We start from the raw sequence: 20,165 nt of genomic DNA, 5'->3' as shown, positions 1-20,165 counted from the left end.
TCTGAAGGGTGGGGAAATCTAAAGAGGGGTCATCTAGAGACCTTGGCTGTCCACCCTTTGGGTCAACAAAATGCAGCCTGCAGGGTTTTGTTTGGTTGAGAACCCAAAGCTGCAGAAAAACTAGCAGCTGTCCCCGATGACCATTCCCTGGCCGGCAAGCAGGGCGGGGGCTGGTGTGTCTCAGAAATCAGGCTCACTGGCTCTGGAGTCATACAGGCTGGGTTCAGATTCCAGTTCTGCCACTCACTAGCTGGGCAAGACACTCAGTACCTCCAGGCTGGCTTCTCCTTCTATAAATGGCAACCGTGATGGATTCTTTCCTCCTAGGATTGTGGGAAGTGCTCAGTGGGGGCTTTTGCAGAATTAGGGATGTGGTTACATGGGAAAACCTCGTGCTACTCCAAGGCCAAATGCAGGGCATGGATAGAGACCTGAGATCACTTGGGACTCCTGGGTAATTCTGACATTTTTATGACAACAATACTCCTTAACCCTGAACAAACAAATCACCTGCGGAAGAACGTTAAACACAGAAATCTGTGCCTCACCTTAGAGAGTCTGATGCAGAGGGTCTGCGGGGGAGGGGACCTGGGCACTGGCATTTTGTTAAACTCTCTGGATGAGTCCAGGACTAACTTTTGAAAGCTCCTTGAGGGCGGGAACTACATTTGCCTCAACTTTGCTTCCCCAAGCAACTGGCTCAGTGTCAGATTCTAGAAGTTATTCAACAAATAATTGGTTCACTCATTCCTTCATTCATTCAATAATTACTATATCCTAGTAACTAGCAGTGGGAGAAGGCAATGGCACCCCACTCCAGTACTGTTGCCAGGAAAATCCCATGGATGGAGGAGCCTGGTAGGCTGCAGTCCATGGGGTCGCTAAGAGTCAGACACGACTGAGGGATTTCACTTTCACTTTCCACTTGCATGCATTGGAGAAGGAAATGGCAACCCACTCCAGTGTTCTTGCCTGGAGAATCCCATGGACGGAGAAGCCTGGTAGGCTGCAGTCCATGGGTCTCACAGAGTCGGACACGACTGAAGCGACTTAGCAGCAGCAGTAACTAGCAGTAACTTTTAAAGAGTAATACTGAGAATCCCTCCTCAGATCTGTATCATGGTTTGCAATGTTGAAGGCACCTTCACATTCTCTCACTTGACCAAACCAGCCCTGTAAAGTGAGGCTGGCACAAGTTACTTAGTCCCACTGTACAGATTAAGCTCACTGAGGATCCATGGAAGGGTTGGCCAACCTCCAAGCTCTTCTTCCTATGCTGTATCTTATGTCATCTATGAATCCTCCTCATAGTTTTGCTATAAAGCCAGAAAGAAAGAACTCAGTTATTTCGTTCACATCAGTAACTAGTCATTATGAACTGCTACAGCTCAGTCATCATTCATTCCACAGAATAAGCCGAGCACTGCTGTGGGCCAGGTTCTGTGCCGAGAATGGGGACCACAGGGCTGGACAAGATAGATTCAGCCCCGGTCTTATGGAGCTGACAGTTTGGTGGGGAGACAAGTGTAGTTGAGAATGACAGGTGATGACTGTGGGATAGATAGAGGTGGGATCTAGGGCCTTGAGGGCAAAAAAGAGACGGAGGCTGAGCTGACCAAGGGACAGCACGCCCCAAGGGAGGAGCAGGAGGGCCCAGGGGGCTGTAGTGTGGACTGTGGTGGGGGGAGGAAAGGGAGGCCAAGAGGCAGCAGGGCCCAGAGTGTACACGCCCTGGGGGCTCCCTAAGGAGTTTTCAGGTTCTAGCTCATGGGCACTGGGGAGCCAGAGAAGAGCTTTGTACAGGGACATGAAAGGTTTATGTTTTAGCAAGATCAGTCTGCTAGAAAGACCCAGAGGGGTAGTGCCTCTGAGAAAGTGACTTTTCCTCTCTCAGACTGTCAGGAAGCATCCGCCTCGGCAAAGTCACCTAGGAGACAAGGCAGCTGTCCTCAGGAGCAGCAGACAGTCAGATGTTCCCCTGTGACCCAAACAGATTGTCTGGGCAGTCAGCTCAAACCCTGGCGGGATCTCTCCACTAGGAGATCTAGGGGTGGGAACTTGGAGTAGAACCACCTCGGAGGGAAGATGTTTGGGTAAGTTGCTGGTAGGAAGGCTGGATCTTGGATGCCAGGTTCCAGAATGGGCAGTGGGGAGTCAGTGAAGGTACTTGAGCTGAGGACTCTGGAATCATGGCTGGTGTGTGCAGGCCGGTTTGGAGACATAAGCACCTAGAGGCAGAAGGATTAGGTAGGAATTTCCATCTAGGGATGGAGTGGAGTGAGGGTGGGGATGGGGTATAAGGACTACACTAAGCAAGATGAGACTATAGCTTGGTGAAAAGAACACAGGACTGGAGTCAGGAGAGAAATGCATGACCCAGGCACATGCTCCTCAGGCCCCTCTGAGATATATTATGTCACTTGCAAGAGAAGCAACAGTAGCTGAGTTCACGGATGGCACTGTGGGTTTGGTAAGATGATGCATGGAGAAGTCTAAGATGTTTCTCTGCCAAAAACCTATCAAACCATTTCAGCTTTCTCCCCAGACTGTTTCCAGAACTGTGTACTGGATCTGCCCCCTCAAACTTGCTGACCCACTTGGGAGCCCCAACCACTGCTCCAACCACTAGGTGCCCCACACGGGGAACCCACAATCAATAGTGTTTTCTCTCCTCCCAGAAATCAAAAGAAGCTGCCACCGGAAAAACAAACTCCAGAAGTCCTGTACTTGGCTGAGGGCAGAAACAAAGATGACAAGAACCTGACCATCCTAACAGAGACTTTGCTCTCTGAAAAGCCAACTTTGGCCCAGGGAGAAATGGAGGCAAAATGCAGGGATGTGCCACAGGTCCGTCTTCCAGACCCACAAGAATCTGAAAGCTAGTCAGGGTGCAGGGCAGTGCCCCCGGAGTGTTCGCAGAGTGAGTGAACTGCAATCAAACTAAAACCCTGTTTTGAAAAAAAAACAAACAAAATCTTTTTATTAAAATGCTTCTGGATGTGGGCAGTTGGAATTGCATAGTTTGTTCAAATGGCGGTGGGCCACACAGAAGTGGCTTGGAGTGAAAGTGTGAAATCCAGAGCCAGCCTGTGGGTCAGAAAGCCTGGTCAGACTCCTCACATGGTCTTGAGGAGTTCCCAGCCTCCCTCTGACCTTGGCTTCTCCATCTGTAGAATGTGGCTGAAGCCTGGGCTGGAGCTCCTGTTTTCAATCCAAGCTCCTGGAAGGGCTGAGTAAGGAAGGGACAGGGTTCTGGGCTCAGAATTCCTTGCCCCTCCCTTCCCTCCATCTGATCCACCAGGGAAGCCCTGGACAGAGGAGCCTGGTGGGCTCCAGTCCATACAGTCGCACAGAGTCGGGCACGACTGAAGTGACTTAGCATGTATACACTCCCTTCCCTCCACTGCAGCCCTCTCCTTTACCTGCTGATCTGCCGAGGGTCCATGAAAGACTTCCTCTGGGCCAGGGGCCCTGCGGTAAGCAGAGCTAGAAAACTATGAAACCCCCTGCCTCTGAGGCCTTTCTCTTACTAACCATGGGGTCCCAAAGGAGTGTCTTGATCCTGTGTATGAGCCACCATGCTGCAGTACACGCTGGGGTGGCAACCCCAGATAATTTATGCAAAATTTATGAACCCAAAATGCTGTAGGTTCTGTCTTCCAAAAGGGGACTTTGAACACACAGACCCGTTGCCAAAGATCCTAGGTCCTGCCATCCCAGACTTCTTAGAGACAGAATACGCAGAACACTGTTTCTCCTTACTGGATGCCTGGTACACCCAGTGTGGGGTCCCTGGAGTCCTGGGTGATTGTCATTGGAGAAGATGACTTTGTTCTGCAGTTTTGATCAGTCACCTTGAGAAGCCTGGTCCTGAGGGTCTGTGGACAGAGTCCTTGATTTAAGGTTGGAAAATACAGGGGCCCTGCCTCCTGGAGAAATACCCCGGAGGCTCCCTGCACTGGTCAGCCTGCAGCACTTTCCCTCCACCTTCACTGAGAGGCAAAGCACTGGAAATAGCCCTTCCCCAGACAGCTTTGCTTCTCACAGGCTAAGTAGGATTTCTCAACTAGATTTTACTTGAGCAAACTGTGGGGTTTGTGGCCTGGGGGTTCTGCGAGGTCAGAAGACAAGGGGAGGGTCAGGCTCCAGCCCTGCAAAACCTGCCCCTGCCCTGCCCTGCCCATCCACCAGGAGGTGCTGGGACTTCAGGGTGGGCTGCTCTCAAGCCTCATGAAGGCCTCATGAAGCTGTCCACCCAGAGCCATCCCCTAGGGGCCACATCAGGCCTGGCTGTAGCTGGAGCAGGAAAGGGGATGATGGCACCATGACGGATGTTGCCATTTTCTTCCATTTCCGGCTGACCCCAGGTCTCCACGTTGTCACAGTGGTGTTTCCTTCAGGGTGAGGGATACAGTGGTTACCATGGAAACTAAGGCCTGGAGGGAACAGGAGCAGCATTCCTGTCTGTCCCTACGGCTCCTACAGTGATCTGGGTGTCAGGGACACTGTCTGGCGCTGGAGGAGGGGTCATCTGTCTGCCAGACGGTGAGGGCTACTACTCCATCAGAAGGAAAGCCGGTGGTGAGAAGCCAGCCCCTGCCCGGCAGACCGCCCAGTGCCGAGCTTGGGATCCTGAGCAGGGGCCCTCAGAAGATCTTGAAGCCCTTCAGTAGCGTCAGGGTGGGTGCCTTGCGCTTGCTCTGAGCCCGGGACGACTTCACAGTGACCAGCTTGGCCTGTGCCACAGCAGGCACCTCCTTCAGGCTGGTGGTAGAAAGTGTGTTGAAGGTGCAGCTGGCCAGCCCGTGGCGGGCTGTGAGTGGGGCCTGGTGATGCACAGCTCTCTCCTCCGAGATGAAGAGCGGCCTGGCCAGGGAGTTCTTCTCCAGCTCCCGCCGCGCCTCCCGTACTGCCTCATGGAAGACGTGCTGCACATGCTCAAAGTCCAGGCAGGCAGAGACCTCGAAAAACAAGCACCCGAACCTGCCCGCCAAGGCGGCGCCCTCTGCCTGGGTGACCTGCCTGGCGAGGAAGCAGGGGGAGTCAGGGTCAGGAGCATCCGAGTCAGGCAGGCCCGGCCCTACTCCCGGCTCCTCACTTACCAGCTCCATGACCTGGAGCCATCTTCATCACTCTGAGGCTGTTTTACTCATCAGTAAAATGGGAGAATGACAGCTGCCTCTCAGGGTTGTTCAGATTAAGAAAGATGATTTGTGTCAAGGGCCGAGCACAGTCCCTGCTCAGTAAATGGCAGCTGATGTCACCTAAGCCAGAATGTCAGAACGAGGCTCAGGGAAGGGAGAAGCTGGCCCAAAGTCCCTGGCTAGACCCTGCCAGTGGCCAGAGGAAGATGGCCACTCTCAGCCCCATGTCTCCTCAGCTCATTTCCTTGGTCAGGAAATGAGCCGCCCTCAGCCCTGGGGTGTGGATTAAGCTCTGGAGAGAGGTGGTGGTTTGGTCAGAAGGATGTGACACCACGGTGTCTATAGAGGCCTGGTGGGCTATGGTCGTGACTCAGGACACCTGTGGTCGGCAGAGCTCTCAGGGCTCATGGGAACTTTTGTCTGCCTGCCCAGAGACAGCAAGGGTGACAACACAAGAGAGGGAGCAGCACCTATTCCCACTTTATCCTGTACCACCTCCCATGACGGTGGGATCAAGTATTTGCAACCACCTCTCATGAACTGTATAAAAGGTCAAAAAATTACGATACCACAAGATGAGTCCCTCAGGTCTTAAAGTGCCCAATATGCTACTGGGGAAGAGTGAAAAAGAATCACCAATATCCCCAGAATGAATGAAGTGACTGGGACAAAGCAGATATGACACTCAGTTGTGAATGTGTCTGGTGATGAAAGTAAAATCCGATGATGCAAAGAACAGTATTGTATAGGAACCTGGAATGTTAGTTAGGTCCATGAATCATGGAAAATTGGACATGGTCAAGCAGGAGATGGTAAGAATAAACATTTACATCCTAGGAATCAGCACACTAAAATGGATGGGGATGGGCGAATTCAGATAACCATTGTATCTACTACTGTTGGCAAGAATCCCATAAAAGAAATGGAGTAGCCCTCATCATCAACAAAAGAGTCTGAAATACAGTACTTGGGTGCAACCTAAAAAATGACAGAATGGTCTCAGTTCATTTCAAGGCAAGCCATTCAACATCACAATAATCCAAGTCTATGCCCCTACCACCTATGCCGAAGAAGCTGAAGTTGATCATTTCTATGAAGACCTAGAAGACCTCCTTGAACTAACACCTAAAAAATATGTTCTATTCATCATCAGGGATTGGAATGCAAAACTAGGTAGTCAAGATATACCTGGAGTAACAAGCAAGTTTGGCCTTGGAGAACAAAATGAAGCAGGGCAAAGGCTAACTGAATTCTGTCCAAGAGAATGCATCAGTCATAGCAAATACTTTTTCAACAACACAAGAGATGACTTTACACATGAACATCACCAAATGGTCAATACCAAAATCAAATCAATTATATTCTTTGTAGCCGAAGATGGGGAAGCTGTATACAGTCAGCAAAAACAAGACCTGGAGCTAACTGGCTCAGATCACCAGCTTCTTATAGCAAACTTCAGGCTTAAACTAAGAAAACTGGGAAAAACACTAGGCCAGCCAGATATGACTTAAATCAAATCCTATATCAATCTGCAGTAGAGGTAACGAACAGATTCAAGGGACTAGATCTAGATAACAGTGTGCCTGAAGAACTATGGACAGAGGTCCGTAATATTGTACAGGCAGCAGTGAACAAAACCATCCCAAAGAAAAAGAAAAGCAAGAAGGCAAAGTGATTATCTGAGGAGGCTTTAGGAATAGCGGAAGAACGAAGAGAAGCAAAAAGCAAGGGAAAGAGGTACATCCAATTAAACTCAGAGTTTCAAAGAATAGCTAGAAGGGACAAGAAGGCTTTCTTCAATGAACAGTGTTTAACAATTGAAGAAAACAACAAAAGGGGAAAGATGAGAGATCTCTACAGGAAAATTGGAAACATCAAGGGAGTTTTCTGCCCAAAGAATCAAGATAGGAGAGGGAAACATCAACAGCCTCAGATATGCAGATGATACCACTCTAACGGCAGAGGAACTAAAGAGCCTCTTGATGAGGGTGAAGGAGGACAGTGAAAGAGCCGGCTTAAGATTAATATTAAAAACACTAAGATCATGGCATCTGCCCCCATTGCTGCTGCTGCTGCTGCTGCTAAGTCGCTTCAGTCTTGTCTGACTCTGTGTGACCACATAGACAGCAGCCCACCAGGCTCCGCCGTCCCTGGGATTCTCCAGGCAAGAACACTGGAGTGGGTTGCCATTTGCTTCTCCAATGCATGAAAGTGAAAAGTGAAAGTGAAGTTGCTCAGTCGTCTCCGACTCTTAGTGACCCCATGGACTGCAGCCCACCAGGCTCCTCCGTCCATGGGATTTTCCAGGCAAGAGTACTGGAGTGGGGTGCCATCTGCCCCCATTACTGCATGGCAAATAAAAGGGGAAAAGGTTAAAGTAGTGACAGATTTCCTCCTCTTGGGCTCCAAAATCACTGTGGATGGTGACTGCAGCCATGAAATCAGATGACTGCTTCTTGGCAGGAAAGCTATGACAAACCTAGACAGTATGTTGAAAAGCAGGGACATTACTCTGCCAACAAAGGTCCGATAGGTCTTTTATCAAGGCTATGGTCTTCCCAGTGGTCACATACAGTTTTGAGAGCTGCACCGTAAAGAAAGAACACCAAAGAATTGATGCCTTCAAACTGTGGGGCTGGAGAAGACTCCTGAAAGTCCCGTGGACAGCAAGGAGATCAAACCAGTCAATCTTAAGGGAGATCAACCCTGAATATTCACTGGAAAGACTGATGCTGAAGCTCCAGTATTTTGGTTATCTGCTGTGAAGAGACAACTCATTGGAAAAGTCCCTGATACTGGGAAAGAATGAGGGCAGGAGAAGAAGGTTTCAGAGGATGAGATGGCTGGACGGCATCACCAATGCAATGAACATGAACTTGGGTAAACTCCAGGAGATGGTGAGGGACAGGGAGGCCTGGCATGCTGCAGTTCATGGGGTCTCAAAGAGTCAGACACAACTGGATGACTGAACAACAACTCATAACGATGGAATCAAGTATTTGTAACCACCTCTCTTGATGGTGGGATCAAGTATTTGTAACTTTTAGGAAGGTCCTGAAAGCATGGACATCAGATGAGAGAAAAATACTGGCCCTTTGGTAGACCAGATGTCCAGAAGAGATGCAGTGGGGGCAGCCCCAAAGGGCTGGAGATCAAGGTTTCAATGACTGAATCCCACTGCTGAGCAGCCTCACCCACCATCCATGAGGACACAGCCTGTGAGGTTAGAGGAGACCCCAGGGCAAGTATGGAGGGAAAAGATTTCTGAGCCAAGGGTAATCTAGCAGAAGCAAGGGCTAGGAGCAGGTTAGCCCATCAGACGGGGAGAGTGTCTAGGACAAAAAGGGTCGGGGCAGAGCACAGAATCCATTCCCCACCCAAGGCTGGTGTCCTGTCAGTTCAGTTTCCTGAGGAGCTCCTTTTGAAAGAATACTTGGTATTACATGCATCTGTGCTGAACTTGAATCTGAAACTTTGTCATTGTGGGGCTTGAATAATGAGCTTTCAGAAACGACGACCCCATGTGCCCATGCAGGTGTGTGAATGGCTGACCCGGCATGTAACATTATTACCCTTTTTGCTTATTTTGGCATAGTCTAGCAAAAATGGCATCAGTGGTTTGGGAACCACTGCCCTAACCCACATTTTACCCTTCAGCTGCAAGACAATCATGGGAGACACTGGCCACTGCTCAGCAAAGTTAGATTGACTGTGCCTGTCAAATCCTGACCTACCAACCTCGGGACTCAACCAAAGAAGGAAATGGGGATAAATCATCATGACTCCTTCTTAGGGAACTGATGCTGCTTTGCTCTTTGCTCCCAAACCACTTTCAGACAATCCCCTGGGCAAATATTGGGACCAAAATGGTGGCCTAGTTTTTTCCTTCATATTTAAAACTGGTTTATTCTCAATCCAATCTTCTGATTCCTCCTCTAGGTTCTGGGGGCTCTTTGACTCCACAAAGACTACCTTTTGGCTTTAAGTTCACACAACTTCCCTCATTCCCTGAGATGGAATTTGTCTGGATGTGAGGGCATGCCTGCCTTTGAAGGCTCCTCCTGTGAATCTCTTTCATGAGACCACATCTCTTTTCCCCACTGCCCATCAGCTCTGGTCTATATCAAGCATCCCCTCCTGTCTAACACCAGTCAATGGGCCTTTGGCATCTGGGAAGCAGGGGTAACTGGCCTTGAGGAGGGATGGGTGGAGGAAGGCTGCCCCACCTCCCAGGTAGACCGGCCACAAGGGATGGACATCTGTGCTGGAGAGGGCCAATGGGGCACTCATCAGGTGAAGGCGTTATAGTCTCAAACACCTCAGGGGCCAGGCAGGCAACTTGAATGTGTGGGGAGCGATAAGCCATGGGGACTATGAGGCCTGTGGTCAGCTGGAGGGAGCACACCCCACCCTAAAGCATTCCAGTTCCAGGTCTTTTAAAACACTGTGCCGGCCAAACAAAATATGACTGCAGTACTCAGTGGTCATCTGCCCCCTGGCCCAGTCTGTGGCCTTTGATTGAAGTCCAGCCCTTTCTAAGAGACTCCTGCCCTCGGCACAGCCAACGGTTGGAGTGAGCCTGGGGACCTCACTTGGGGTAGGCAAGACCTGGCTGAACCAGAGCAGACTGGCCTGACTCAGGCTGCCTATCAGAGCCTCTCTCTCCAGAACTGGAATTGGGCCCTGGATGACCAGCCAGCTGCAGGGTGTGGAAACAGAAGGTCATATAGTCCCAGGCAAGAAAGGGTGAAGCCAAGAGAAACCTCAGAGGCCCAGGAAGATGGAAGGAGTGGCCTCTCTTCTGACCTTCAGGGTCCAGCCCCTGTGCAGCCTGGATGCCTTTCCCTTACTGCCCGGCACTGCCTGGAAGACCTGCCCACCCTGTACCCTTACGACACACCCCCTCCCTTCCACCTACATCGGAGGGGATCACTCTTCTTAGCAGCCAAATAATCCCCGAAGATGACACCGCCTGGATGAAGAAAGCGAGCTCCAGGCTGTGGGACAAAGTGCGTGCTCACCTGTACTGGGCCATGTCCAGCTTGTTGCCCAGCAGCAGAGCCGGGAAGCTGCGTTGCGTCTCCTTTGCGTGCAAAGCTAGCAGCTCCAGGTAGCTGCTGCTGCCCTCAAAGCTCTGGCGGCTGTCGACGCTGTACACCACCAGGAAGGCGTGGGCCCAGTTCAGGTAGCGCTCACAGTTCCTGGGGGTGTCCTGGGACAAAGCAGGCAGCCTCAGTCAGGGGCAGAACAGACGGGGGTAAAGGACTTCACCTGAAGCTGCCTCTCCCCGCCTCCCTGCTCCCTGGGTCTTTGTACATTGTTCCCCAACAGGGCCCTTTTCAAAGGGGCACTTGAGTGTGGATTTGGCTTGATGTGAAAGGAGACATTGTCTCTGAGCCTCACTCCCACCACCCAACCACAGACTGGGAGACCTTGGCCTCTGGGGCATAGAGCCAAGATTCTGGCATGGCCCCTACTGAGACCTGGCTGTGCCTGGGCACTGCTGATCTGGGGTCAGGTTCATGGTGCCCCTTTAGCTTCTGAGAAGAACTGGCATTGGGCCTTGGTAGGGGGTGGTGAGAACATAGGAAGATGTATGTACTGGGTGGGGAGTGGGAGTTGGGGTCAGAGGGGCATCTGTAAACACATGTGTGCACCTGTGAACACAGGCACCAAACCCCGGAGCACAGGATCTCAGAACTGACACCGGTAATCATCAGTTCTCCCCAGGCCCTGTCCTATCCCTTCTCATTTGGCAAATCGATGGATTCAGGCCCAGAGAGGTCAGCACCTCAGGAACACACAACAGATTGGGGCTGAAAAGGTTTACAGATTCCCATCCGAGGCCCCCACTCTGGAAGCAGGACTCCTCCAGAGGCTGCACAGATTCTCTGCTCCTCAAGGGTAACAGGGGGGTAATGTTACCAGGTCTGCAGTGTCCATGACCCTCAGGTGGACAGGCTGGTGGTCCACGGTCTCCTCGGAGCTGTAGGTGTCCTCTGTAACAGACGGTCAGCCCAGTCAGAGGCAGGCCGGCCACTCCAGGGTGAGCTAAGTTTGACTCCCAGCTTGCCTTTCTGCTAGACCCTGTGCACCCCTGGGGGGCTGGCTCTGGGGCTGGCTGAGCTGGGACCACAGGAGAAGACCTTGGCTCTCACCCACATAGAGGACATGGGCAGAACCTCCCACCAAGGAGATGCTGCTGCACCTGTCAGGGCTCAGAGCATCAGAGGTCACTCACAGAACATGCCACAGAGGACAGGACTGTGTGCTGGGCCCACCCACCATGCCTGCAGAAGGAGGTATGCAGCTCCTAGGCCCAGTGAGCAGCAGAGGCCTCAGGAACTACACTGCTAGCCCCTTCCTCCTGATCCCCAAGCTTCTCCACCCTCTTCTCCTAGCACAGCACCTCGCCCACAGGAAGCCCCTCAAGGATGGTCAGGACAATCCTCTTGCACTCAGTAGGGGAAGGGACATGAAAGGAGAAACACACAACCTGATTGAGGCTGGGGAGTCAGATCTTGTTTAGAAGTTCCAAGGAAGCTTTACACATGATCTTTGTCAAAATAAATGCAGAGGAATCTAGCAGAGTTGAAAGTTTTAGGTTGGAGATATGGAAATCAAACCCAGTGTCAGCTACTTTTAAGCTGTGTGGCTTGGCCAAGTCTTTTCAACATTTTGAGGCTCTGTTTTCTAATTTTAAAATAAGGATAACGTGGGACTTCCCTGGTAGTCCAGTGGCTAGGGGGCCTGGGTTTGACCCTTGGTCAGGAAACTAGATCCCACATGCCACATCTAACACCTGGCTCAGCCAAATAAAAAAATTTTAAAGTAAATAGGGATAACATGACGGAGAAGGTGATGGCACCCCACTCCAGTACTCTTGCCTAGAGAATCCCATGGACAGAGGAGCCTGGTGGGCTGCAGTTCATGGGGTCGCGAAGAGTCGGACACGACTAAGCGACTTCCCTTTCACTTTTCACTTTCATGCATTGGAGAAGGAAATGGCAACCCACTCCAGTGTTCTTGCCTGGAGAATCCCAGGGACTGGGGAGCCTGGTGGGCTGCCGTCTATGGGGTCACAGAGTCGGACACGACTGAAGTGACTTAGCAGCAGCAGCAGCAGGGATAACATGATAACAATGGCTAACAGTTTTCAAGTTTTAACTCTGTGTCAGGCACTGTGCTAAAGGCTTGTCCCTACGCCATCTCAAAGGGCTGTGGGAGGATTGGATGGGGCCCTAGGCACATACCTGGCCCTCCACAAATGCCTAGGAAAGGACGCTGGGGACATGATGCTCCAAAGTTTCCAGGGCAGGTTCACATTCCTAGGTGATTTTTTTTTTAACTTTTTATTTTGAAATAATTTTTGACTCATGTAGAAGTTGCAAAACAGTACACAGAGTTCCTGTGTACCCTATGCCCCACCTCTCCCCGCAGTGTTAGCCCCTTACATAACCATAGTACAAGGATCAAAACTAGGAAACTGACTTTGATGCCATACTATGAGCTGAACCGCTGATTCTTATTTGGATTTCAAATTAGTTTTTATTTATTTTTTTTCAAAGTTCTCATAACCTCAAACCTGAGAAAGAGTCAAGTGGCCAGACCTGCAAAGAGGACCTCACTGTCACAGGCAATTGCTCTCCCCACCCCCAAATTTCCCCTGTGCCACTGGCCCACATGTGGGGTGCACTTCGCCGTCACCTTTCCCTGGGGGTGCCCTGGGCCCCCAGATAACCCCAAAGAAGAACCCTCTGGGCAGAACTGGGGTCCTCTCTGCCTTGCTGGCAGAATCCACTGTGAGAATAGTTCCCCCCCAACTCTGGCGGAATTCACAAACACTTCTCTCTGAGGGTCACTGGCAGACAAGCCAGGCCTGGACACACGCCAGGCCCACTAGCAGCCAGCAGAAATCGCAGACAGCTCCCATCCCCAGCCTGCTGTGGGGACTTGGATAAATAGCTGCTCTTATTCAAAGACAAAAAAAAAAAAAATCTAATGGAAAATATGCCCCAAATGTTTAACTATATTTGGTGCAAGAAGAGTGGATGCCTACGTCTCGTTCAGATTTGTCTTTATTTTCCTGCCAGAGTTGTCTGATGCGTGCCTTTTAGGTGCTTCCCAAGTCCTGGGCCCAAGGAGACACCGTTGCTGTGCCCAGCCTGGGGGGAAATATTAGCCCAGGCTTGGTCTACTGTAGCCCCGTACAACACGATAGCCTTCTGAGATTCCTGTTAGCTCTGCTGAAGAGAGATGACAAGGAGCTGAGACCCAGAGGAGAGAACTTGGTCACAGGCACACAGCACCCTACCAGTAAGAACGTGAACTCAGGGCTCCACAGTGAGACCTTCTCACACCCTCTGTTAAGTGGACCCGCCAGTCCTCCAGCTCTGACTGGGCAGAGCAGAAGCTGCCCATCCAACAGCAACTGTGGAACATACGTGGGGGAGTGCAGAAGGCTCAGAGGTCATGAGATCATCTCACCCAGCTCCCTCGCTCCCTTGCAAGTGAGGTGACTCCAGGGGCTGGGGGTGCGGTAGGGGCTCCTTTTCAAGATGTAGTCACGTCCTGCCTTCCTGTCACAAATTCCCTGCCCTCGGGACATTCTGGAGTCCCTTAATAAATAGGGGCTTCAGAACTCCTAGGGTTCCCCAGGTGGCAGTAGTGGTAAAGAACCTGCCTGCCACTGCAGGAGAAATAAGCCACATAAGCGACGCGGCTTCAATCCCTGAGTCGGGAAGATTCCCCTGGAGAAGGAAATGGCAATCCACCCCAGTGTTCTTGCCTGGAGAATCCCATGGATAGAGGAGCCTGGTGAGCTACAGTCCAAGGGGTCACAGAGTCCGACACGGCTGAAGTGACTGAGCACACAGCACAACTCCTAGTTCTATATGAACTTCTGAGGACTTTAATGCTGAGAGAAGTTTCTTTCCCCCAAGTGTTTTTCTCTCATTTACACTAATAATTTTTAAAGCACCACCAAAGGAGCTCTTGTCAGAGTATGTATAGGATGATGCTTCCGAAATGGTACCTGTATCCTTGTTGGAGCAGGTTGAGGAGGAAGAGAGGTAAGAAGCTGTCATTCTGCCCTAAGCGGACCAGCCAAGATTCCCCCAGTCCCTCTGTGAGAAGAGGGTGTTCTGGAGACCCTGCTCCCTTCCTGGAGTGCTCAGCACACGCACACAGGCACTGAATCTCTTGGTTCCAGTAGCTCCCAACCCATAACAAGGCACAGCTCACACACAGAACACAGGCTATTAGTCCTATTACAAGGCACAACTTATTATTATTAGTCCCATAACAAGGCACAACTCACACACAGAGCACAGTCTATTAGTCCTATCTTCCAGATGGGGAAACTGAGGCTCAGAGCTCCCACAGGCTTCTGACTTCAGGCCCTCGATAGCATGCCACTCATGCATGCTCAGTCTGGACTGTAGCCTGCCAGGTTCCTCTGTCCATGGGGATTCTCTAGGCAAGGATACTGGAGTGGGTTGCCATGTCCTCCTCCAGGGGATCTTCCCAACCCAGGAATCAAACCCATATCTCTTTACATACTGAGCCACCTGGGAAGTCCTCAATAGCATAAGGCTACCCTTAATGGAGGACAACTGGAGCGGTGTCTTATCTTCCTTCATACCTGAAGTTCTCCATGGTCTTAGGCAAAACACTGAGCCCTCTCTGCCTCAGTTTCTTTACCTGTAAAATGGGGATAATAATAGGAGGTCTGGACTTCTCTGGTGGCTCAAATGATAAAGAATCTGCCTGCAAAGCGGGAGACCTAGTTTGATCCCTGGGTCAGGAAGATCCCCTGAAGAAGGGAATGACAACCCACTCCAGTATTCTTGCCTGAAGAATCCCACGGACAGAGGAGCCTGGTAGGCTGCAGTCCATGGGGTCGCTAAGAGTCAGACATGACTGAACGACTTCACTTTGACTTTTCACTTTCATGCATTGGAGAAGGAAATGGCAACCCACTCCAGTGTTCTTGCCTGGAGAATCCCAGAGACCGGCTGGGGGGGTTGGGGGGGCGCCTGGTGGGCTGCCATCTATGGGGTCGCACAGAGTCGGACACGACTGAAGTGACTTAGCAGCAGCAGCATGTTGTGCACTCCAGGCTGGAAACAGGAATGAACAACACAGGTGTCCGCCCCCAAAAGGCTTCTTTGGGCTCAAGCTCTTAGAAGTGAAGTGACGTGAAGTGACGTTGCTCAGTCGTGTCCGACGTTGCGATCCCTACCAGGCTCCTCCCTCCTTGGGATTCTCCAGGCAAGAGTACTGGAGTGGGTTGCCATTTCCTTCTCCAGGGGATGAAAGGGTGGTTTTACATCTCCACATGGCTACCTCTCCCTTAGATGCTCAGACCTTTCTGCACAGAAGAGGATCTGGTCAGAGAGTCCCCGCTGTTGCTGGAACCAGCCATGGGATAGTGGTTGGAATGTTTAGACAGTGGACAGGCTCCCCAAGGAGCAGCGCTGGCCTCCCAATGGCTGACAGGAGAGCGTCCGGCCGTCTCTCCAGCTCAGAAGCTCTGAGGGCGGGGTGAGAGACCAAAGGCTGAGGTGACTAACCACTGCGCAGCTGCCGCCCCCTCAGCTGTCTAACTTCAAATTCCTCCACCCGCTCAGAACTCCAAAATTGCTCAATCAGGAGGCTCAAACTACCACTGTACTAGGCGCCCCTGGTGGGACCCTGCCTGAAGTGTATGAATTAGGGGACAGGAAGGAGAGACACTGGAGGTGGGTTGTCAAATAAAATACAAGATGACCAGTTAAATTTGAATTTCAGATAAACAGCTAATAGTTATAAGTATGCCCCATACTTATATTGAGGCAGGCAGAATCTGTCTTCTGAGGCACTGTCCTTGGGGATCTCCATTTTTCCTTCCCAGACATCCCTGCTGTGTGACTTTTCTCCCTCCCACTCCCCTCAGTGACCAACTTCAAGTCTGGCCTCTCCCAACACCATTCCCTGCCACCCCTTAGGGACTGGCAGCGAGTTGCCTGCCCTGCACTCCTGACTTAGCCAGGGACCCCTTTTGCTTTCTCTGTTTGATACCCAAGGGTTTTGTGTAAGATCTCCTTGGAAGAAGAGATTCTGCTGATTAAGGAATAAATTCTAAAAGCCATTGGACCAAATAGCCATGACGCCCCCTTCCTGGTCTGACACTGGGATTCAATATCCCAGCCTGGACTGAAGGGCTGATGGACACCTAGGGGCTAAAGAGCTCTTTCCTTTTGGTGTCACAGGGACATTCCATCAAAGGCCTGCTGTGGGTGCTGCTTCACTGTGGGACCCCAAGTGTCCTCCCAGAGCCTTGGATTTCCTCAGAGGGCCTTTGGGGGTTCCACAAAAGCTTATTCAATTCTCATGAATGGGGAAAATAATCTAAGACTGCAGTCCCCATTTCCAAAAAGCAGAGAGCACCCAGACATCCCATTTATCTCCGTGGAAAGTTGACCATAAGAAATGCTATAAATGTGAGCTTTAAATTATGTTTATACTAATAAAATTCTGTATTTATTTAGATATTGGGGCTCCATTAAGCAGTTATTTGAGGAAAGCATTCTGCTGCTAAAATTAATTTTCAGAAACACTGATTTGATTAACTTGGGTGAATCTCAGCCACCACAGATGGGAAGCCATCTGAGAAGGAAGAAGGAAGGAGAAGAAAATATGCATTTAGTGTCTCCTGTGGGTCAAGCCTTAGGCTAGATCTTTTACATATGTTATTTCTTTAATCCTCACAGTAATTCTCTGAGATAGCTATTTTTATGCCCATTTTACAGAGAAGGAAACAAAAGTTCAGAGAGGTTAGGTGACTGCTTCAAAGGTGCACAGCCAGTAAGTGACAGAGCCAGGATTCAAACTCAGTTCTGACTGACACCAGGGCATCCCTTTTCCCAATATACCATGAGAGAGCCACCAAACAAGACTAGTTTTCTTGCGTGGTTAAAAAACTGGTTTAGAACCCAGTATCACTAGGGAATTTTCCAAATGTCCAGCTTTTCTGGAAAAGTACACTGAATGACGATCTGGAAGAATAACACTTCATGGAGGTGCATGTTCTGCAATGTTTGATTTTTTTTTTTTTTTCAAGTCTCATCATACCTAATATTTTAGGGCAAATCAACTTCTCTCAGTTCTCTTAATTGGGCTAACCCCCAAGCTATCTGGGGTGTGCTGTGGAAGGGTACATTTCTGGAACCTAAAATATTTTGCCCATGGCCTGGGTTATGCTGATGGCTCCTCCCCTTGGCCCCCAGATGCGTGGTTCTGGTCAGGCCTGGACCTACCACAGTGTATGTGGGTGTGCAGGGGAGAGTCCAATGGGTCACAGCCAGAGGAACGGGGAGGAGTAGGTGGGTCCTTACCCAAGTTGGGGTCATATTCGCTGATAAACCTCCTGGTCAGAAACTTCACGGTCAGGGCTGCAAGAAGTAGAAAGAAGTTGGCTTAGTATCCCCATTGTGTCTGGCTGCTGAACACTGGAGGCTGCTCCTCTCATTTTAGAGAAGACTTTTCTAGGTGCTGTAACCCCTTTGCTCTCTGGGGGAATGTGGCTGGGGAGCTGGTTTGAGAGGCTCAGATGAAACCAGAAATATGGGGAACACGTCCTTCCCAGTTGCATTTGGGGGGGAGACAGCAATTAAAGAAATGAGAGGCAAGTCTAAGGGGTGTTTGTGTTTATGAAGACCCTAATTAAGGGGTCTGGACTCATGCAATCAGTTACCATAGGGTCAGCCTAGTGAGACTGAAACTGAAGAGAGACATCCCCTTCAGAGATGAGGCACAGAGATTCTGAAGTATGGGGGCATTTAGCCCAATCTTGGCTATAAGCCAAAGAGAGAGTACAAGTTGAGCTGATCAGTGGGTAATCTCTGGGAGGGGTATGAAGCCTCTGAGTCCCAAGTAAACACACTCTAGTCCTTAGTCCTCAAGTCTCGCCTTTAAGGCCTCCACACTAATCATGCAAGTCTCACAGAATGTAAAACCCAGGGAAGTTGTCTCCAGGTGGAATGCATTCACAAGACTAATTTTGTTCAGAACTTTAGCCACCTGGACTTCCCTGGTGGCTCAGATGGTAAAGTGTCTGCCTACAATGCGGGAGACCCAGGTTCAAACCCTGGGTCAAGAAGATCTCCTGGAGAAGGAAATGCCAACCCACTTCAGTATTCTTGCCTGGAAAATCCCATGGAGGGAGGAGCCTGGTAGGCTACAGTCCATGGGGTTGCAAAGAGTTGGACACGACTAAGCAATTTCACTTCAGCCACGTAAAGCCAAGGGCCAGCCCACTACTATACTGGACTCTTAAAAAGAAGCACAATATTTTAAAGAAAATCCTTAAAATTCTATCCCAGGATTCCTAACAGTGTCAGTTTGCAAACTAATTATCCAGGGAACACATATTTTAACATTTAAATTCCTTCATTCATGTAGTCATTGGCTAATGTACCAGTGACTGAGCTGCGGATAACAGTTTGATTTTCTAAGGGACGAGGGAAGTCTTTTCTGTAGGACAGCATGATTCAGAATCCCCACTCTGAGTCAGGGGGCTGGCTTTAAAAGTGGAAAGGAGGCCCCCCTGACTCTCAAAGAAGGAAACTCATAGCGGAGTCCATGATGGCCATTCACGAATGGCTGTAACTGGAAAACAGCCAGTGGAGGAGCCCCCTCGGCCCTCCCACCTTCAGCTGCCTGGGACTGAGAGTGGCTAAGGCAAAGATCCTTTTTCTGGATCTTTGCCTACGGTGACACCCCCACCACCTGAGCTCCAGCTGGGTGATAGCTACCAGAAGTGATGAAGACTGTTCAGTGTTGCTAGAAATGGCCTAAGTAGAAATCCAAGAGCTTTGCTCATCAACGCCATCGTCCCGAGGGAATCCCTGGATCCAACCGGGGCTGACCCCGGCAGGCTCAGTCCAAGGCACCTGAGATTACAGTCCAACGTGTTTCCAGAAAGTCAGGAGAAGGGTCTGGCTTGAAACAAATACATTTGAAAAGAATTCACACTTTGTTCCAGAATTCTAGGGCACTGAGGTGGGGAGTGGGTAATGGCACTCTCCCCCTGGGAAATCCCCAAAGTCAGTATCACCTCCCTTCAGGCGTCTGGGGCCCCTTCACCCCTGCGATTAAGCTAATAGGGGCACGGGGCTGGGAATCAGTGGCTCACAGATCCCTTTGGGGCCAGTCACCAGGGCTGTCTGCTGGCGGGGAGGAGGAGATACAGGGTGGTACAGGGCACGGAGGAGACCAGCAGGGGACCTGAGACACGAGAGGAGACAGCTGGGATCACAGACAAGGAGGACACACAGTGGGGAGACACAGAGGGACAGACAGGCCGGGAACCCAAGACAGCTGAGACACGGAGGAGCTGAAAACAAAATAAGAGGGAGAACCAAGCAACAGAGAAACTGAGGCAAAGAGGAAAATCACGGGGTCTCAGCCAGCTCACCTGGGCGCAGAAAGCCCCTAAAGACAGTGGGAGACCCTGCCTGCACACCCCGAGCTCCCGCTTCTCTCCACCGCTCCCCGTGTCTCCCGTACCCGCCGAACCCCTTCCCTTCCGCCCGCACCCCACTCACCGGACTTGCCCGCCCCGCGGCGCCCCAGGATGGCCAAGTTGACCTCGAGGGGCGCGCTCTGCGGCCCCCCGCCCGCGCGGGGCTTCCCGAACACCGAGGCCATGGCGACGCTGCGGAGAGAGACGCGGGTCCCGCCTCAGGGCCCCGAGCAGCGTGCCAGCCCGTCGGGGCCTCGGGAGCGAGTGGCGGGCCCCCTGGCACTCGCGGGCCCGGCGGCGTCGGCGTCCGCTTCCCGGGCCCGGCGCCCAGCGGGCGGCGTTCCCGCGGCCCCGCCAGACCCGGCGGGGAGGAGGGGCCAGGGCGGGGGGTGCCGGCGGGCGGGGCCGCCTTGTGCGCCGCCGACTCCTTGTAAGGGCCGAGGAGACCCCTGCGGGGCGCGCTCACCCAGCTCCCCGCCTGCCGCGCGCCCCACGGCTGCGCTGGGCCTCGAAGG

At 51.4% G+C, this 20,165-nt stretch overlaps 2 protein-coding genes across 6 annotated transcripts in view; one reads left to right on the top strand and one right to left on the bottom strand.

The window, feature by feature from the left end:
- The window catches only part of SLC51B (solute carrier family 51 subunit beta), a 10,987-nt gene extending 7,981 nt beyond the window's left edge, over window positions 1-3,006 (top strand). For all 3 annotated transcript variants that reach the window (XM_006050178.4, XM_025296333.3, XM_006050180.4), the window contains exon 4: window positions 2,679-3,006. In XM_006050178.4, coding sequence (XP_006050240.1) covers window positions 2,679-2,883 — 205 coding nt within the window. In that variant the 3' untranslated portion in view covers window positions 2,884-3,006. The remainder of the gene's footprint in view (window positions 1-2,678) is intronic.
- RASL12 (RAS like family 12) lies at window positions 2,958-20,165 on the bottom strand. 3 transcript variants are annotated; one of them, XM_025296332.3, is made up of 5 exons: window positions 19,733-20,165; window positions 17,444-17,578; window positions 11,070-11,143; window positions 10,166-10,356; window positions 2,958-5,018 (listed from the first exon to the last, which is right to left on the bottom strand). In XM_025296332.3, the coding sequence occupies exons 1-5, from the start codon at window positions 19,833-19,835 to the stop codon at window positions 4,760-4,762; spliced, it is 762 nt and encodes a 253-aa protein (XP_025152117.3). In that variant the 5' UTR covers window positions 19,836-20,165; the 3' UTR covers window positions 2,958-4,759. The 3 variants fall into 3 exon arrangements, with proteins under 3 accessions (XP_025152117.3, XP_025152116.2, XP_006050238.1); XM_025296331.3 differs by having other exon boundaries at window positions 2,958-5,022; window positions 19,733-20,055; XM_006050176.4 differs by having other exon boundaries at window positions 2,958-5,022; window positions 17,522-17,578; window positions 19,733-20,039.

The sequence above is a fragment of the Bubalus bubalis genome, chromosome 11 (assembly GCF_019923935.1).
Source record: "Bubalus bubalis isolate 160015118507 breed Murrah chromosome 11, NDDB_SH_1, whole genome shotgun sequence".
Classification (NCBI taxonomy): Eukaryota; Metazoa; Chordata; class Mammalia; order Artiodactyla; family Bovidae; genus Bubalus; species Bubalus bubalis.
Note: the sequence above shows the minus strand (reverse complement) of the source record. Positions and strands in the feature narration are given on the sequence as shown.